Consider the following 12,625-nt stretch of genomic DNA (forward strand, 5'->3'; position numbering starts at 1 on the left):
CGTCATTTCACAATAATTCATAAAATTGTTCAAATATGTGCTGTACTGTAAAAAAACGTGATATCATTTTTCTGCCACTAGATGGCATAATTGCATTTGTAAGACAGGTGACAGCTCAGTGCATTATTTTTTCATATTAAAAGATATCTAATCTTTAACAAGCATCCATCCATTTTCTTGACCGCTTATGTAATCTTGAACATTCTGCACATTTTTAAAACTGTGAAATACAACTTGACCGCAGTATCCACAAATATTTGCATTATTCTGAAATGTATTCCTGCTCAATTTTGACATGGACGCGTCTGCTGTGTTGGAACTTTCCAAGTAAGGGTGGTCATTAATTGCACGCGAAAAAAAGAAAGAAAAAAAAAGTGCACATTAAATTAACGCGCCCATTTTGACACCCCTACTTTTAGAATACTTTCCAATTCACATACAAAAGTGTCATATTTTTAGGTAGATGACGTCCGTCTATATACACAACAAATTTGGAGTTAACCTGAATAGAATCCGATCATTTCGTTTCATCCCATGATGCATACATGAATGAAATGTTAGAATAATGTTGCAGTCAAGTCAAATTTCTTTCTTTCTTTCTTTCTTTCTTTAATCTGCCTTTGCTTGACCACGAATCTTCATCCGAATCAATTAACACTAACTTAACATTGATTTAACATTCATTGCAATCCGGGTAAACGTGCAGACGAGTCATCAATGCAATAAAGTTCTTTTCATGAGTAAACATCACATCACCACTTTCTAATGTCACAAGTCAGACAGATAAGTCTTCAAACGTTCGAGGTAGTAACATTTTTAATGTTTTAAAACTGTAATAAAAAAATGTATATGCAACAGTAAAAGTCAAAACCCAACGTGCATCACAACAAAAGACGATAAAGTAACTTGGCACAAAGTGTAACCTCGTGAGAAGAATATTTTCTACAGATGACTGAACATCTTATGAAGGCGTCTGCAGTCACGAGAAAAGCGATTTAAAGTGCTTTCCAGTCAACCGGCGACTTTCCCGCTTTGTGCAGCAGCTCGTTGGCCTTTGAGAAATGCTTGCAGCCAAAGAATCCCCGATGAGCCGACAGGGGAGACGGATGCACCGCCTGCAGGATGTGGTGCCGCTTCTACCAATGCAACGCCAGCAATGTGGTCATTTCCTTTCCGTTGGCCTCGCAAGCGCGGCAGGACTCACCCTGTTGATTGCGGCTCCCTTCTTGTGAGCGTAGGCCCCCCAAAGAATGAATACGAGTCCTTCCCGGTTGCCGCTGAGCCACGTCACCACCGCGTCGGTGAACGTCTCCCAGCCCTGCTCTTTGTGCGAGTTGGCCTGGTGCGCTCGCACCGTCAACACGGCATTGAGCAGCAACACGCCTGTCGGGGAGCAGGTGACCCAATTGCCACGTTGTGCGCCTGGTGAAGAGAGTTTTGCCTCAAAACCAACCTTGTTTTGCCCAGCCACTTAGATCTCCATGCTGAGGATGCTGGAAGCCTTCAATGTCCTTCATCAGTTCTTTGTACATGTTCTCCAAACTGAGAATGGATGGAAAACATGATTTCAAAAACACTAAACAAAACAAAACAAAACAAAAGACAACAAGGGACGACGACCTGGGAGGGGGCGGCACTGGTCTTTTGACACTGAAACACAATCCGTGGGCTTGGTTTGGACCGTGATACGGATCCTGACCCAGGATCACCACTTTAACCTGCAGGGAGACAACAAAGGGAAGTCGAGTGAGGTGACATCAGGACAAACTAACTCAACAGGTTTGTCCTCCAGTTCCGTAATTAACAGTCCTTTCTTTATTAAAGCTGCTCTTTGGAACAATTTGCCACTTTAGCCGTTTCCAATGGGAACTCCGGCCAAAAGTTCTCAGACTGGATTTGGCTTCCCATTTCCCACCCTCTGTCTGCTGATGGAACTTTGTGTGCATTGTGTACGTGAAGAAGAGTTAGTTGGGTGCAGTTTCATTTTTCGGCCACAGGTGGCAGTAGTAATTCAAAATTGAATTTTCTGCGTTCACTATTCTTTTTTTTTCTTTTTTTTTACGGTGCATATCCTCTAAATCAGCGATTCCCATCTTGGGTGACACGGCACAAATTTTCCATCAGAAATCATTCGGGTCATCTTGTGAAATTGCCCGATTTTCATTTTTTTGTCTGAAAATTAAAGTCAGGATTTCCTGTGAGTAAATTAGCTTTTGGTTTGATTAAACAAGCTCGGATTTCACCCTTATTATATTAAAGTACATTTTTAAGTAAATTACACATCATTAGTCTAGTATTCATAATTTGGGTGACATCTTGATTTGCTGGTGTGCCATTATAATAATGTTAAAAAAATAAACTTCAATAAAAGTTATGAAATATTTCACTTGGAGAAATAAGCTGAGGCTGACTATTTTATTTCTTTCGTGTTGAAATTGGCTTTGCTGTCAACGGCAAAATGAACGTCCGCTTCTGCTTTGACCACCGTGTGATCAACATGAGCGTTGCTTCCTTCCGCTATTATACAAAAGCCACACATGAACAAATAAAGGTCAAAGTTTGCATCGACATGATCAGTTTAGCCTCTATTAACGTAAATTTGGATTCAATTTAAGTGCGCAGTATTGAAGTGGTGGCGGCTCAAATGGATACTTTTTTTTTTTCTGAGAATCTTCTCTTTCTTTGCCCTTTTATTTTGTAAAACTTACTTCAAATGGACTTAGCCTCAACATGGTGCGTTCAAAGAAAATCTGATAGAGTTTTGTTGGTTTCATGTTTACAACGGTTAACTTAACACTTGTTGCTATTCAGAAATGGAAAGGTCGTCATGATTATTATGATCATGAAGATGATGTGTGACGAGTTGGAAGGTTTGGACAGGTGCAGCAATCGGACTCACATCTTGGACTTGACACATCTGCGTCCAGGTGAAGACTTGGTCAGCGGGGGGGTACACAGTGTGAACTTTCCTCTCTTGGTTAACAAACCGCATCAACTGTGGGGGTGAAAGGGGTGCGTCGTGAGACTGCAAGAGTGATGCCTTATCCGCTCTCGCATTCTGAACATTTTGTGGCCCGAGCATCCCTTCAACTTGGTTTTGTCTTCCCAGATCAAGAATGTACAACAAGATAGACGAGTGACGAGTCCATTTCGTGATATGGGAGTCAGGATCAGTCAAATAGGTCATGAGTGTAATAGAGAGATGATAGACGGCATTAAGGTATGTTTTTAAGCAAATGAATTAAGATAAAAACAACCACATTAAATCAAAGACAATTTCCTGAATCAGTTTTCATGAGCAGTTTTGGAGTTCCATGGAATCTCGAAGCCAAGCTAAGTCGTGTAACTGTGAATCAGCTCACACGTTGTACTGCAACACGCAAATATTCAATACATTATCTTAAATGTAGAAAAATTGAGTGCATATTAAAAAGTTCCTGAAATGTTAGATTGGAGAAACAGAAACGGGCACTTAAACCTCGTCAAGTTTCTCAACCCAGTTAGTTTTGCAAAGCTCAACTTTTTGCTCCAAAACTTCCCATTTCACACGTTTACAGTATTTGAACAGGAAATGCATAAATTCAGCATTTGATGAAATCATGTAAGTTATTGGATTATAAATGGAAATCAATATAAAAGCACACACCAGAGGACCAAACCGGATTTGACTATTATTTCAAATGTCTTATTGAAAGCATGTAAAATGGGGCTCAGAAATTGTGGGAAAACAGACGTCGAATGCACTGAAAACACATCCTGCTTCATGGCAGCCATCACTCAATGACATGTGGACAGTATGTGCTCAAACGTGTAGGCTGAATCACGTGTGCTGCTGGGTTTCAAACATTTCAGGCTTAGCTGAAGCAAACCCCAAACATTTTGACATCATACAAAATATCTTGGAGTGTTTGAGACCACTGTTTTAAAGGTGTATTTATTTATTCATCTCCATGATGCATTTGAGGGTGTTTAGGAAAGCACATAAAAAACAACAACATTCTTTTCTGCACGCTGGTGCCCAGCCACAAGTTTTCTCGTCAGATTGGTGGCCCACTCACCTGTTTGAAATAAGGTTTCCCAAACTCAGCAGCCAGCGCCTTTCGCCAGCTCTCCCCAAAGCCGGAAGGAGTCTGCCCGGAAGAGAGCTTCTCCAACGCCGCCTTCTTTTTACGCTCGATCATGTCCAGTTGCTCCTGCGAAAGAGGACCCGACCGGGGGCCGGGGCCGGGGCCGGGGCCGGGGCCGGGGCCGGGGCCGGGGCCGGGGCCGGGGCCGGGGCCGGGGCTGGGGCCGGGGCCGGGGTTGGGGCCGGGGCCGGGGGGCTCGGGCTCAACCTCCGAAGACTTCCGTTTCCTCTGCATTTGTGCAACACACAAAGCAGGTGAGCCGTAAACAGGGAAGGAAACGGCCTGACAAACCAGTCGACTGCGCACTGTGCGCAACGCAAACATGTTCGCTTTCCCTAATTAACAATGCAAAATCGAGTGGCGCTCTTGAATGTGGCTTGTTGTTGCTCCTGCTTGAAGGAAACTGCAGCTCGTTCAAACACGCGTCGCTGGAGCCAGTTAGTTGCAAAGAAATCTATGCATTGCGTTCAAAAAATAAAATAAAAAGGCTCGTTAAGCGTGCTCCAAAAAAATGACTAGCAAAACAAGGCTCACCGAGTCGTTAGCATCCTGCTCCGCTTCATGAAAACCTGTGCAAGACTTCTTTTTGGAGACCGGCGAGAAAAATGAATTGATAGTTTTCTGCCTAAGCATGTTCTTGCTTCGGTGGCTCGAAGAACATCAGCAGTGGAAGCAAAGCAACGTGGTGGCACTTGGAGCAGAACCTTCTGGAAGGAAGGGGAAAAAAAAAAAACCAATTTCGCGCCAACATTGAAGTGACGAAACAGCGTTATGATAATGAGCTGAGCTGTGAGGCGTTCAAGACCCGCTGGTGTTTTTGTAACTAACCAGGATCATGTTCTTTTCACGCTGCTCTTTTGGTTTGGGCTCTTTTTACAATATGCACGTCAGCTTGCGTTGAGGCAGGGGATCTCAATCTTGTTTTCATCGATTGTCCTCAAGGTAACCGTTGGAACGCTAAAAACGACTTCACTTTAGCCTAACGGTATTTTGGTATGGGAACAAAATGTCAAAACAGGAACAGATTGATTGATATTTTACATTAAATATTAACAGCCAAAATGTTTGGTTTTTAGCCAAGTGCAACACCAATAACCTTTTGTCTTCTTTTTAGAAAATAATGCAGATGAGTGACAGCTCTAAAAGTCGTCTCATGTATGTCATGAATGTGTCATTAATCTGTGATCTGAAATCGTCAAGCAACCCAAGACGAGTCTTGTTTTTAATTGCACACATTGTCAAACGTGCCTACAGATGTTGTAAATCTTCAAATAAGTGCCATGGAGAAGTTTACGCGACCGTGCGGCGACAACGCCCAAATTAGCCCATGGAAGAAAGTTCAAGCAAATGGCGTCGAAGGGAAGGAAAATGCGGTGGATGTTGAGGAAGAGGACTTCTCCAATCCTGTTCCCTGGCAAAAAATCGAGTCCGAAGGTTTGGACTGCGACTATGCTTTGCTCTTCACCAAGCAGGAAGCTGACCACCTTTTCCAAAAACTGGAGGAGGAGGTGGTCTACTCAACAGGTAAAGCTCTTTTTGACAGGAGGTAGACGAGTGGTGGAGTGACATTGGCTTTATCTTGCAGGTGAAGAAGCAAAGGTGCAAGTGTTTGGAAAAGTGCACAATATACCGAGGAAACAGGCAACATATGGGGACACGGGATTCATTTATACTTATTCTGGAGTGGCACGTTTAGCCTGCCCATGGACTCCCACCCTGGAATATATTCGGGATTCAGTCACCAAAATAACAGGACATGCATTCAATTTTGTCCTGATCAACAGGTAGGAAATGTGAACACATTTCTGTCCGCAATTGATTTGCTACTCAAGCGACTGATGTTTTCTTCTCAGGTACAAAGATGGGCAGGATCACATTGGTGAGCACCGAGATGACGAGCGGGAGCTCCGCCCACTCTCCCCCATAGCCTCAGTCTCGCTCGGCGCCGCGCGAGATTTGGTTTTCCGCCACAGGGACGCTCGAGGGAAACGGAGCGGCCGACACCGGCACGTCGAGCCTGTCAAGCTGCTGCTGCTCCTCATCAACTCGCCCACCAACACCTTCTGGTATCACAGCCTTCCCGTTCGAAAGAAAGTCCTCCTGCCTCGCATTAACCTCACGTTTCGACGCATTCGGTCCACCCGAAAATAATCAACACCATGAGCACATCCTTCACTTCTCCTGTCTGGATTGAGCAATGTCACTTGTGGAGACACAGACAGAATTGTTGATATCAAGGAAACTCACGGCTGAGCCCAAACGTTTTGACATTTCACTTCAGAAATCCCTGACCTTGTAAAAAGAAGAAAAAAAATACTGAAAACAATTACAGTACTTTATAGGGAGTTTCACACGAGATCTTGTACAAAAGGATGACGTATATCTTGATAAAGTGGTGTTGTCTGTTGTCAGTGAGTAAAAATAATAAATAGTCTCACTGAGTTACAGAAATCTTTGTTTGCAGTGATTGGGTCAAAGGTTTAGCAAAAAAAAACACATAAATTAAGAATGTACTGTCTTCTGGGTTCACCACAAAAATAAAGGCATGCCTGATTGTCATTTTGAAATTTAGTCACTTTTAACTTCTTTTGTCAGTTTTAAGTTATTTCAATGACAATGTGGGTTTTTACCAACATGTACCGGAATCATAATCTGGAGCCTTCTTGCTTGCTATAAATTGGGTACCATTTATTATTTTTAATTCCATAAAAACAGTCGCCTTTAGAGATCGCACACAAACATTTCACATGAATAAACTGTACAAAAGTGCAAATATTGACAACGGGCACTCTGCTCCACATCCTTACTTCTCAGCTGAATTGGAAGGAGGAAAATGGCAGTGAAAAAAAAAAACAACTTGCAGAAAAGCCAGCGTCTGAACATATCAGTTACAGATCCTCAAGACATCAAATGATCTTCCGAGTAAAACAGTTGCCACGCGCATACGGCTTCATATTTAAAATCTCAGAGACATCATGGCACGTTAACGTCAAATGTGCAGCTACAGTATGCAAATGGTAATTCTGTCATTTAGAACAGATAGATCCAAATAACTGCATCATTTCCATAAGATGTCTACATTCATTATTAAATGATCATCAGTGTCATTTATGCATAATCATCAACTACTGATCGATGATTCTGAGCATTGAAAAACAGTACAATTGAGTTCTGAAAACATCAAGATTAAATGCGGCATCATACATGAGCCAGGAATCCACTCTCACATTTGCCACTTTGTTTTCCTTTGCAACCAGATCCATTTTATGTCCCTTGCCTTTGGAATTGGGAGTCTCATCACATGACCGAAAGTTCTCGCTATGATCCGTACACACGAGAAATGGACACTTGAAATGATGCGTTCTTGTCAAGTCCATCAACTATGCTGCAATGGGCGCATCCATTTGTGACTTGATGTGACTTTAAAGGCAGCACAATGAATTCACTTCACGCTACTCCTGCGGATGCAACGGGGCGCTCCGCTTCTGGACTCTCTCATAGAAGAGCATGTACGCGTTGGAGGCCAGCACCTTGTGCAGGCTGGCTTTCCGGACCGAGTCGTCCGACACCCACAGCCACTGGGAGACGTACGGCGAGGAGGAAGCGCAAGGCGGGGAGGGGCTGCGTCGGTATGTTACAAAATGTCCTGAGTGCATGTCACCGTGGTGAACCAGCACAGCCGTGAGTTGGAAAAGGTGCTCGGTGGAGCTGGCAGGAAGGAGATAAACATTGTGTTGACATTAGCTGAAAGATTGGAGATTGCTCAAGCTTCCAGATGGATTGAGAAATGCAAGCCAAAGTCCAGACCTTAAAGGAGATGTCAACCCACAAATTTTCTCAAATTTTCTCAATAAGTGCAGCATTCTGATTCTTATTGTGTTTGTGGAATATGAATTAAGCAGAAAAAATTCACAGATTTGTAGCCATCTCAGGGGGGCAGCCATTTTGCCACTTGCTAGCGATTGAAAATGACATCAGAGTTGCTCACCGCTCAGGTAACGACCAATCACAGCTCACCTGTTTGCTGAGTTTGAACGTGAGACATTTGCAAGATGAAAACTCTTTTGAAAATCGAAGCGTCGTAAGTGGGGTTTCCATCCACCCGTTTTTAGTCAAATTTTCAAGAAATGCACAAATAAAAGTGAATGGAAATGCTAGAAATTAAAAAAAAAAACTCGCAAATAAAGTTTTTACACTTGGAGGGTGTGGATTTTGAAGCGTATCGAAAACAGGAACATTTTGGCTATGGAAACGCGTTTTGGGAATAAACGCTGACAAGACGTCGCACGTTTTGACCGGCTATTATGTCACACGTACGTTTGTAGTCACAAAGCAGTGGCGGATGATAAACGACAAAGTAGGTTTGTTTGGGTGGAGACCACGAAACAGAAATCTTTCTGGAATTAATGAAACAAGTGAATAGCAGCGCAATTTTCGATGGAAAACAGTAAAGAACCGTTACGGTTTCTCAAGAGGTGCAAAAGCAAACTCACTCGTCATCGGGGCCTTGGGTGGGGGAGTGGTTAGCGTCGCTTGCCTTCGATGCAGGCGGCGTGGCTTTGCTTCCCTACCCGGGAGACCATGTTTGTGTGAGTGAGTGAGTGAGTGAGTGCACTTCAAAAAAACTCAAATAAATACGACATCATCGCACGGTGCAGTCGCTTCCTGTTCTTCTTCTTTTAAATGACTCTCTACGGTGTATACCGCCACCGACAGCGGCGGAGTCCCTTCTCAATATTCGCAAAAGAAAAGCAGATGGAAACGGCCATAAATCGCAGGTCCGTTTTGCGCGTTTTCAGTAAATTCGCTGAAATAATTGGATGGAAACCTGACTATAGAAAGGATTGTGTTCAACTTTTATTCTCGTCTTTCAAAATCCAAACAAATGGATTTCGTTCCCGCTGGCTATGCCCTCGTTATAGTTCTAATGCGGATGTAGTCAATAGTCACGTGTTAAGGAAGCTTACCAGTAGTCATATGTCAGGCCCAGCTGAGTGCTTCCACAAGTAGAATGTAAACAGACAGACGAACAGTTTCCATTTGCAAAAGGTTTGTTGTTGTTGTGATGCTCTGCATCTGCAAAACAAACGACAAGTAACGAATAACTCTGAATGCACGTGACAATAGAAACAGGCCGGATGATGTTGATGATGATCATCAACATACCTGTGCCATTAGCAGCAGGCTTTTCCAGATCCTCGCTTGAACTTTCTGCCTTTTGATGCTTGCCGGCACATTTGGTGCGCCGACTTGTCCGCATGTTGGCGTTGTGTTTGTAGCGGTCCATTGCGAGATATTCCGTAAACTGAACGTGCTCTTGTCGCTTAATTGGGGTTCCTTCGCTGGACCATGTGAGTCTTTGCAGATGGATGCAGAGGCACTGAGGCAGCTGACAGAGGAAGGAAGGAAGGAAGGAAGGAAGGAACATATTGGATGGATGGCTAATCCGAATAGTCGTTCTTCAGTATTGACATACAGTAAGCACATGCAAAAATAACAGATTACCTTTCCCAATTTAAGCTGCTTTACAAATGTTGTCCTCTGACTTTCCAGAAGCTGTCCATTGACTCGTTGAAGCTAAAATAGGGAAACATCAACCCTGTAGTTCTTTGCATTGTGCAAGGAAAATCATATTGGAAATACCTTGGTGCAATTTTCACACTCTACTTCCTTGATAGTTTCTGAGGAGATGAAATGCTGTAGACACTGATCCAGAGAGACCGGTTGACCCTAAACACAAATACTCATCACATTCAAGCAAATTTGACATTTAGTTAGGTTTTAATGATGATTCTACGTACCCACTGAGGTAAAGGGATGGATAATGAAAGGCTTTCAAAAGAATCATACCGCACTGGGCTCTGAAAGATCCAATAAAATATTCTGCTTGAGGACAAGAAGATCAGGATTGTACTTTTTTTTTTTTTCCCCCCATTCTGGGGCTGTGGAGTCCACCATTGTGAATCAAAACAGCAAGGATACAAACTAAATATGTCTTAACAAAAAGTCAAAATAATTGCAGAACAACAACAACAACAAAATGTAGTTCAAACCCTCCAGAGTTAAAAGGAAATAGGCTAGGTCTTATTATATGTAATCATGCTAACTAATAATCAAAACCAGCTGAAATCTTGGTCGTGTCGTGTAAAACAAGCACACTCACTTGTTGCTCACACCGCTTGCACAACATGTTACTCGTTAAACGGCCATGAAAAGGATGCTGGAACTTCCAAGGGCTTGGAATCGGGTGAAGAGGGGCTGCAAAAAGCGGGGGAGAAAAGTCCTGTTGATCATATTTCCACTCTGAAACTGCGTCAAATTTCCTCTTTTACCTCGACTTCTGCAAGTCCTTGTCGCATCTTGATTGGGAAGGCTCTGACGGAAGCACAAATACACCATTTGAAATGTATATGACTTACCAAGTCATAATAATGATAATTCAATCCACGACCAAGTTTGTATCTCACTTAACTTGTGTAACAATACATTCTCCCATTGCATACAAACAGAATATAAAACCTACCATCAAAATGTAACATGCCCATGTGTTTTATATGCATATGTGCAAAATCCAGTCACATTAGAATGTGATGTGAACAACTTGATACAAAGATCGCTTTATAATTGTATAAAAAATCTGTCCACAAATCCTAGCAGCATTGGAATTTGTTTCAAAATCTTCCAACATAATAACAATAATAAATGGCTTCTTACCTCAAGAGACTGCATATCGAATAAGTGGGTGACTTTTGGCTGGCGGTCCCTCTCCTCCTCAAGCGATGATGTTAGGACGTGAAAGAGTTCGTGAGCATCCTAACAAGGAGGGTCAATGACAATAAAACAGACCGTTTCCAGAAATAGGGGCGGGCGAGAAAAAAAAAAAAAAGAAAAAGAAAAACTCCACTAACAAGCACCAAAGACCAACCTGCTCTTCAAATGAACTGATGTGCCACCGGTATAGTCTGAGAACATCCAGCAAGCAGCCAGCATCCAGCACATCTTCATCCCCAGGCTCATTACTGGACAGCGCTGTCAAGACAGAAACAACCCTTCAGTCTCAATTTGGAGCAGTCAGACTTGGCTTTCACGCCTCCCGCATTGTTGCCCAACCTTTGAGAAGCTGGAGAAGCGTTGTGGACAACTTGTTTTCTTTGCACGACTGGACTGCGGCTGAGTCTGAAACTCTCTCCAGCCACCGGATGAACGACGGGCATGATGCCAGGCCCTGAAGCAAAGAGTTCAGGAAGCAAGTGTTGCCCAAGTTCAAAAGGCCAGGAACCATACCTGGAATAAAATAAAAATAAAACCATGGCCTCATTGTTAAAACTCCATCTTATCATCTGGCATTGCGAATCATGCGAGTTCTCACCTCTCCTTCTTTTCTTGCGCAACGTGATCGGGCCCCACAAAACGTACACACCGGCTGCGATGGCAGCAGCAACACCACCAATGACACCCCAGTTTTTTAGCATCTTGTTTCTAAAGAAGACAAAACATAATGAATATACTGTAGTTAAATTATCTCATTGCATCGCATTGCATTTTGTTTTTTGCTTAGTCGTTCTGGTTTTATAGATACACGAGTATTTCTTTTGCGAAACTAACTGGTATAGCTTACATTATGTGGTTTGTGTTAAATTGTATTCATGACGTCCTTCTGTGGGCCACTTTAGCCGTCAAGCTGGGGGTACATGTTCTAAATCTTTATAAGGTAAGAGTAGGTCAAAGTCACTCCTGCCTCATGAACAAGCAGAGACAATACAGAATGCAACCTCTGTTATTCGTTTCGTCATACCGTTTGTTCAACCCTGCTGAAAAAAATAAGCAGGTTTGGCTGCAGGCAGGACTACGCCAGCGTTGAATTATGATCGGAATAAGATCGAAAACCGCCAACTTCGGCGAGCGTGTTGCAACTTACGTCAACCAAACTACAGACTGAAAGAAACCCAGCATGCATTTACAGGTAAAAGCAAGCCATTTATGTTTAGACTTATGCTAGCATTAGCATGTGTGCTAACTTACCAGCAACACCGAGTTCTATCTTCCCATGATATGCTATCCGGATAATTAAACAATTAGCATTATTAAAACGCATCAAATATCTTGCATTCGTACTTGTTTCTTCGCTCGGGATTAGTAACACGGGCATTAAACCGGCCGCTTGTTTGTCTGTCTTGTTTGCCGGATGAGCGGCGACGCATGGCGGCGTCGTGTCCCGCTTCTATTTTGACCAGGTGAACCATTAATGATAAGGAGCTTAATGTGGTGTTTGCCAAGGAAAATACTTTACCTGACGCTTGGTCCGGTGCCCAGGTACTCTCTGACAAGCTTGTCCGAGCTCTCTGGTCGGCACCACAACATCCTGTTGCTATTGCGGAACTATTATCGCCAACAGCATTGTTTCAGGGGAACCACAAAGGAAGTGTACCGAGGTGTTGACTGGGATGATGATGATGATAATAATAATAATAATAATAATAATAATAATAATAATTACG

At 42.9% G+C, this 12,625-nt stretch overlaps 3 protein-coding genes across 6 annotated transcripts; 1 reads left to right on the forward strand and 2 right to left on the reverse strand.

Moving 5' to 3' along the window:
* Nucleotides 1-798: 798 nt before the first annotated feature.
* Nucleotides 799-4,920, reverse strand: unga (uracil DNA glycosylase a). Of its 2 annotated transcripts, XM_077522584.1 has the most exons (7): nt 4,662-4,914; nt 4,059-4,355; nt 2,900-2,995; nt 1,621-1,718; nt 1,454-1,542; nt 1,205-1,383; nt 799-1,136 (listed from the first exon to the last, which is right to left on the reverse strand). In XM_077522584.1, the coding sequence occupies exons 1-7, from the start codon at nt 4,758-4,760 to the stop codon at nt 996-998; spliced, it is 999 nt and encodes a 332-aa protein (XP_077378710.1). In that variant the 5' UTR covers nt 4,761-4,914; the 3' UTR covers nt 799-995. The 2 variants fall into 2 exon arrangements, with proteins under 2 accessions (XP_077378710.1, XP_077378711.1); XM_077522585.1 differs by lacking the exon at nt 2,900-2,995 and having other exon boundaries at nt 4,662-4,920.
* On the forward strand, nt 4,322-6,709 carry alkbh2 (alkB homolog 2, alpha-ketoglutarate dependent dioxygenase). Of its 2 annotated transcripts, XM_077522586.1 has the most exons (5): nt 4,322-5,069; nt 5,242-5,282; nt 5,382-5,651; nt 5,713-5,911; nt 5,981-6,709. In XM_077522586.1, the coding sequence occupies exons 3-5, from the start codon at nt 5,408-5,410 to the stop codon at nt 6,276-6,278; spliced, it is 741 nt and encodes a 246-aa protein (XP_077378712.1). In that variant the 5' UTR covers nt 4,322-5,069; nt 5,242-5,282; nt 5,382-5,407; the 3' UTR covers nt 6,279-6,709. The 2 variants fall into 2 exon arrangements, with proteins under 2 accessions (XP_077378712.1, XP_077378714.1); XM_077522588.1 differs by lacking the exon at nt 5,242-5,282.
* A 78-nt stretch (nt 6,710-6,787) lies between these two features.
* Nucleotides 6,788-12,576, reverse strand: usp30 (ubiquitin specific peptidase 30). 2 transcript variants are annotated; one of them, XM_077521490.1, is made up of 13 exons: nt 12,418-12,576; nt 11,497-11,606; nt 11,238-11,411; nt 11,053-11,156; nt 10,842-10,940; nt 10,460-10,502; nt 10,291-10,385; nt 9,929-9,988; nt 9,771-9,857; nt 9,633-9,704; nt 9,294-9,516; nt 9,095-9,203; nt 6,788-7,835 (listed from the first exon to the last, which is right to left on the reverse strand). In XM_077521490.1, the coding sequence occupies exons 1-13, from the start codon at nt 12,486-12,488 to the stop codon at nt 7,580-7,582; spliced, it is 1,503 nt and encodes a 500-aa protein (XP_077377616.1). In that variant the 5' UTR covers nt 12,489-12,576; the 3' UTR covers nt 6,788-7,579. The 2 variants fall into 2 exon arrangements, with proteins under 2 accessions (XP_077377616.1, XP_077377617.1); XM_077521491.1 differs by lacking the exon at nt 12,418-12,576 and adding an exon at nt 12,150-12,360.
* Between the last annotated feature and the right edge of the window lie 49 nt (nt 12,577-12,625).

This window comes from Festucalex cinctus, chromosome 5 (assembly GCF_051991245.1).
Source record: "Festucalex cinctus isolate MCC-2025b chromosome 5, RoL_Fcin_1.0, whole genome shotgun sequence".
Lineage (NCBI taxonomy): Eukaryota > Metazoa > Chordata > Actinopteri > Syngnathiformes > Syngnathidae > Festucalex > Festucalex cinctus.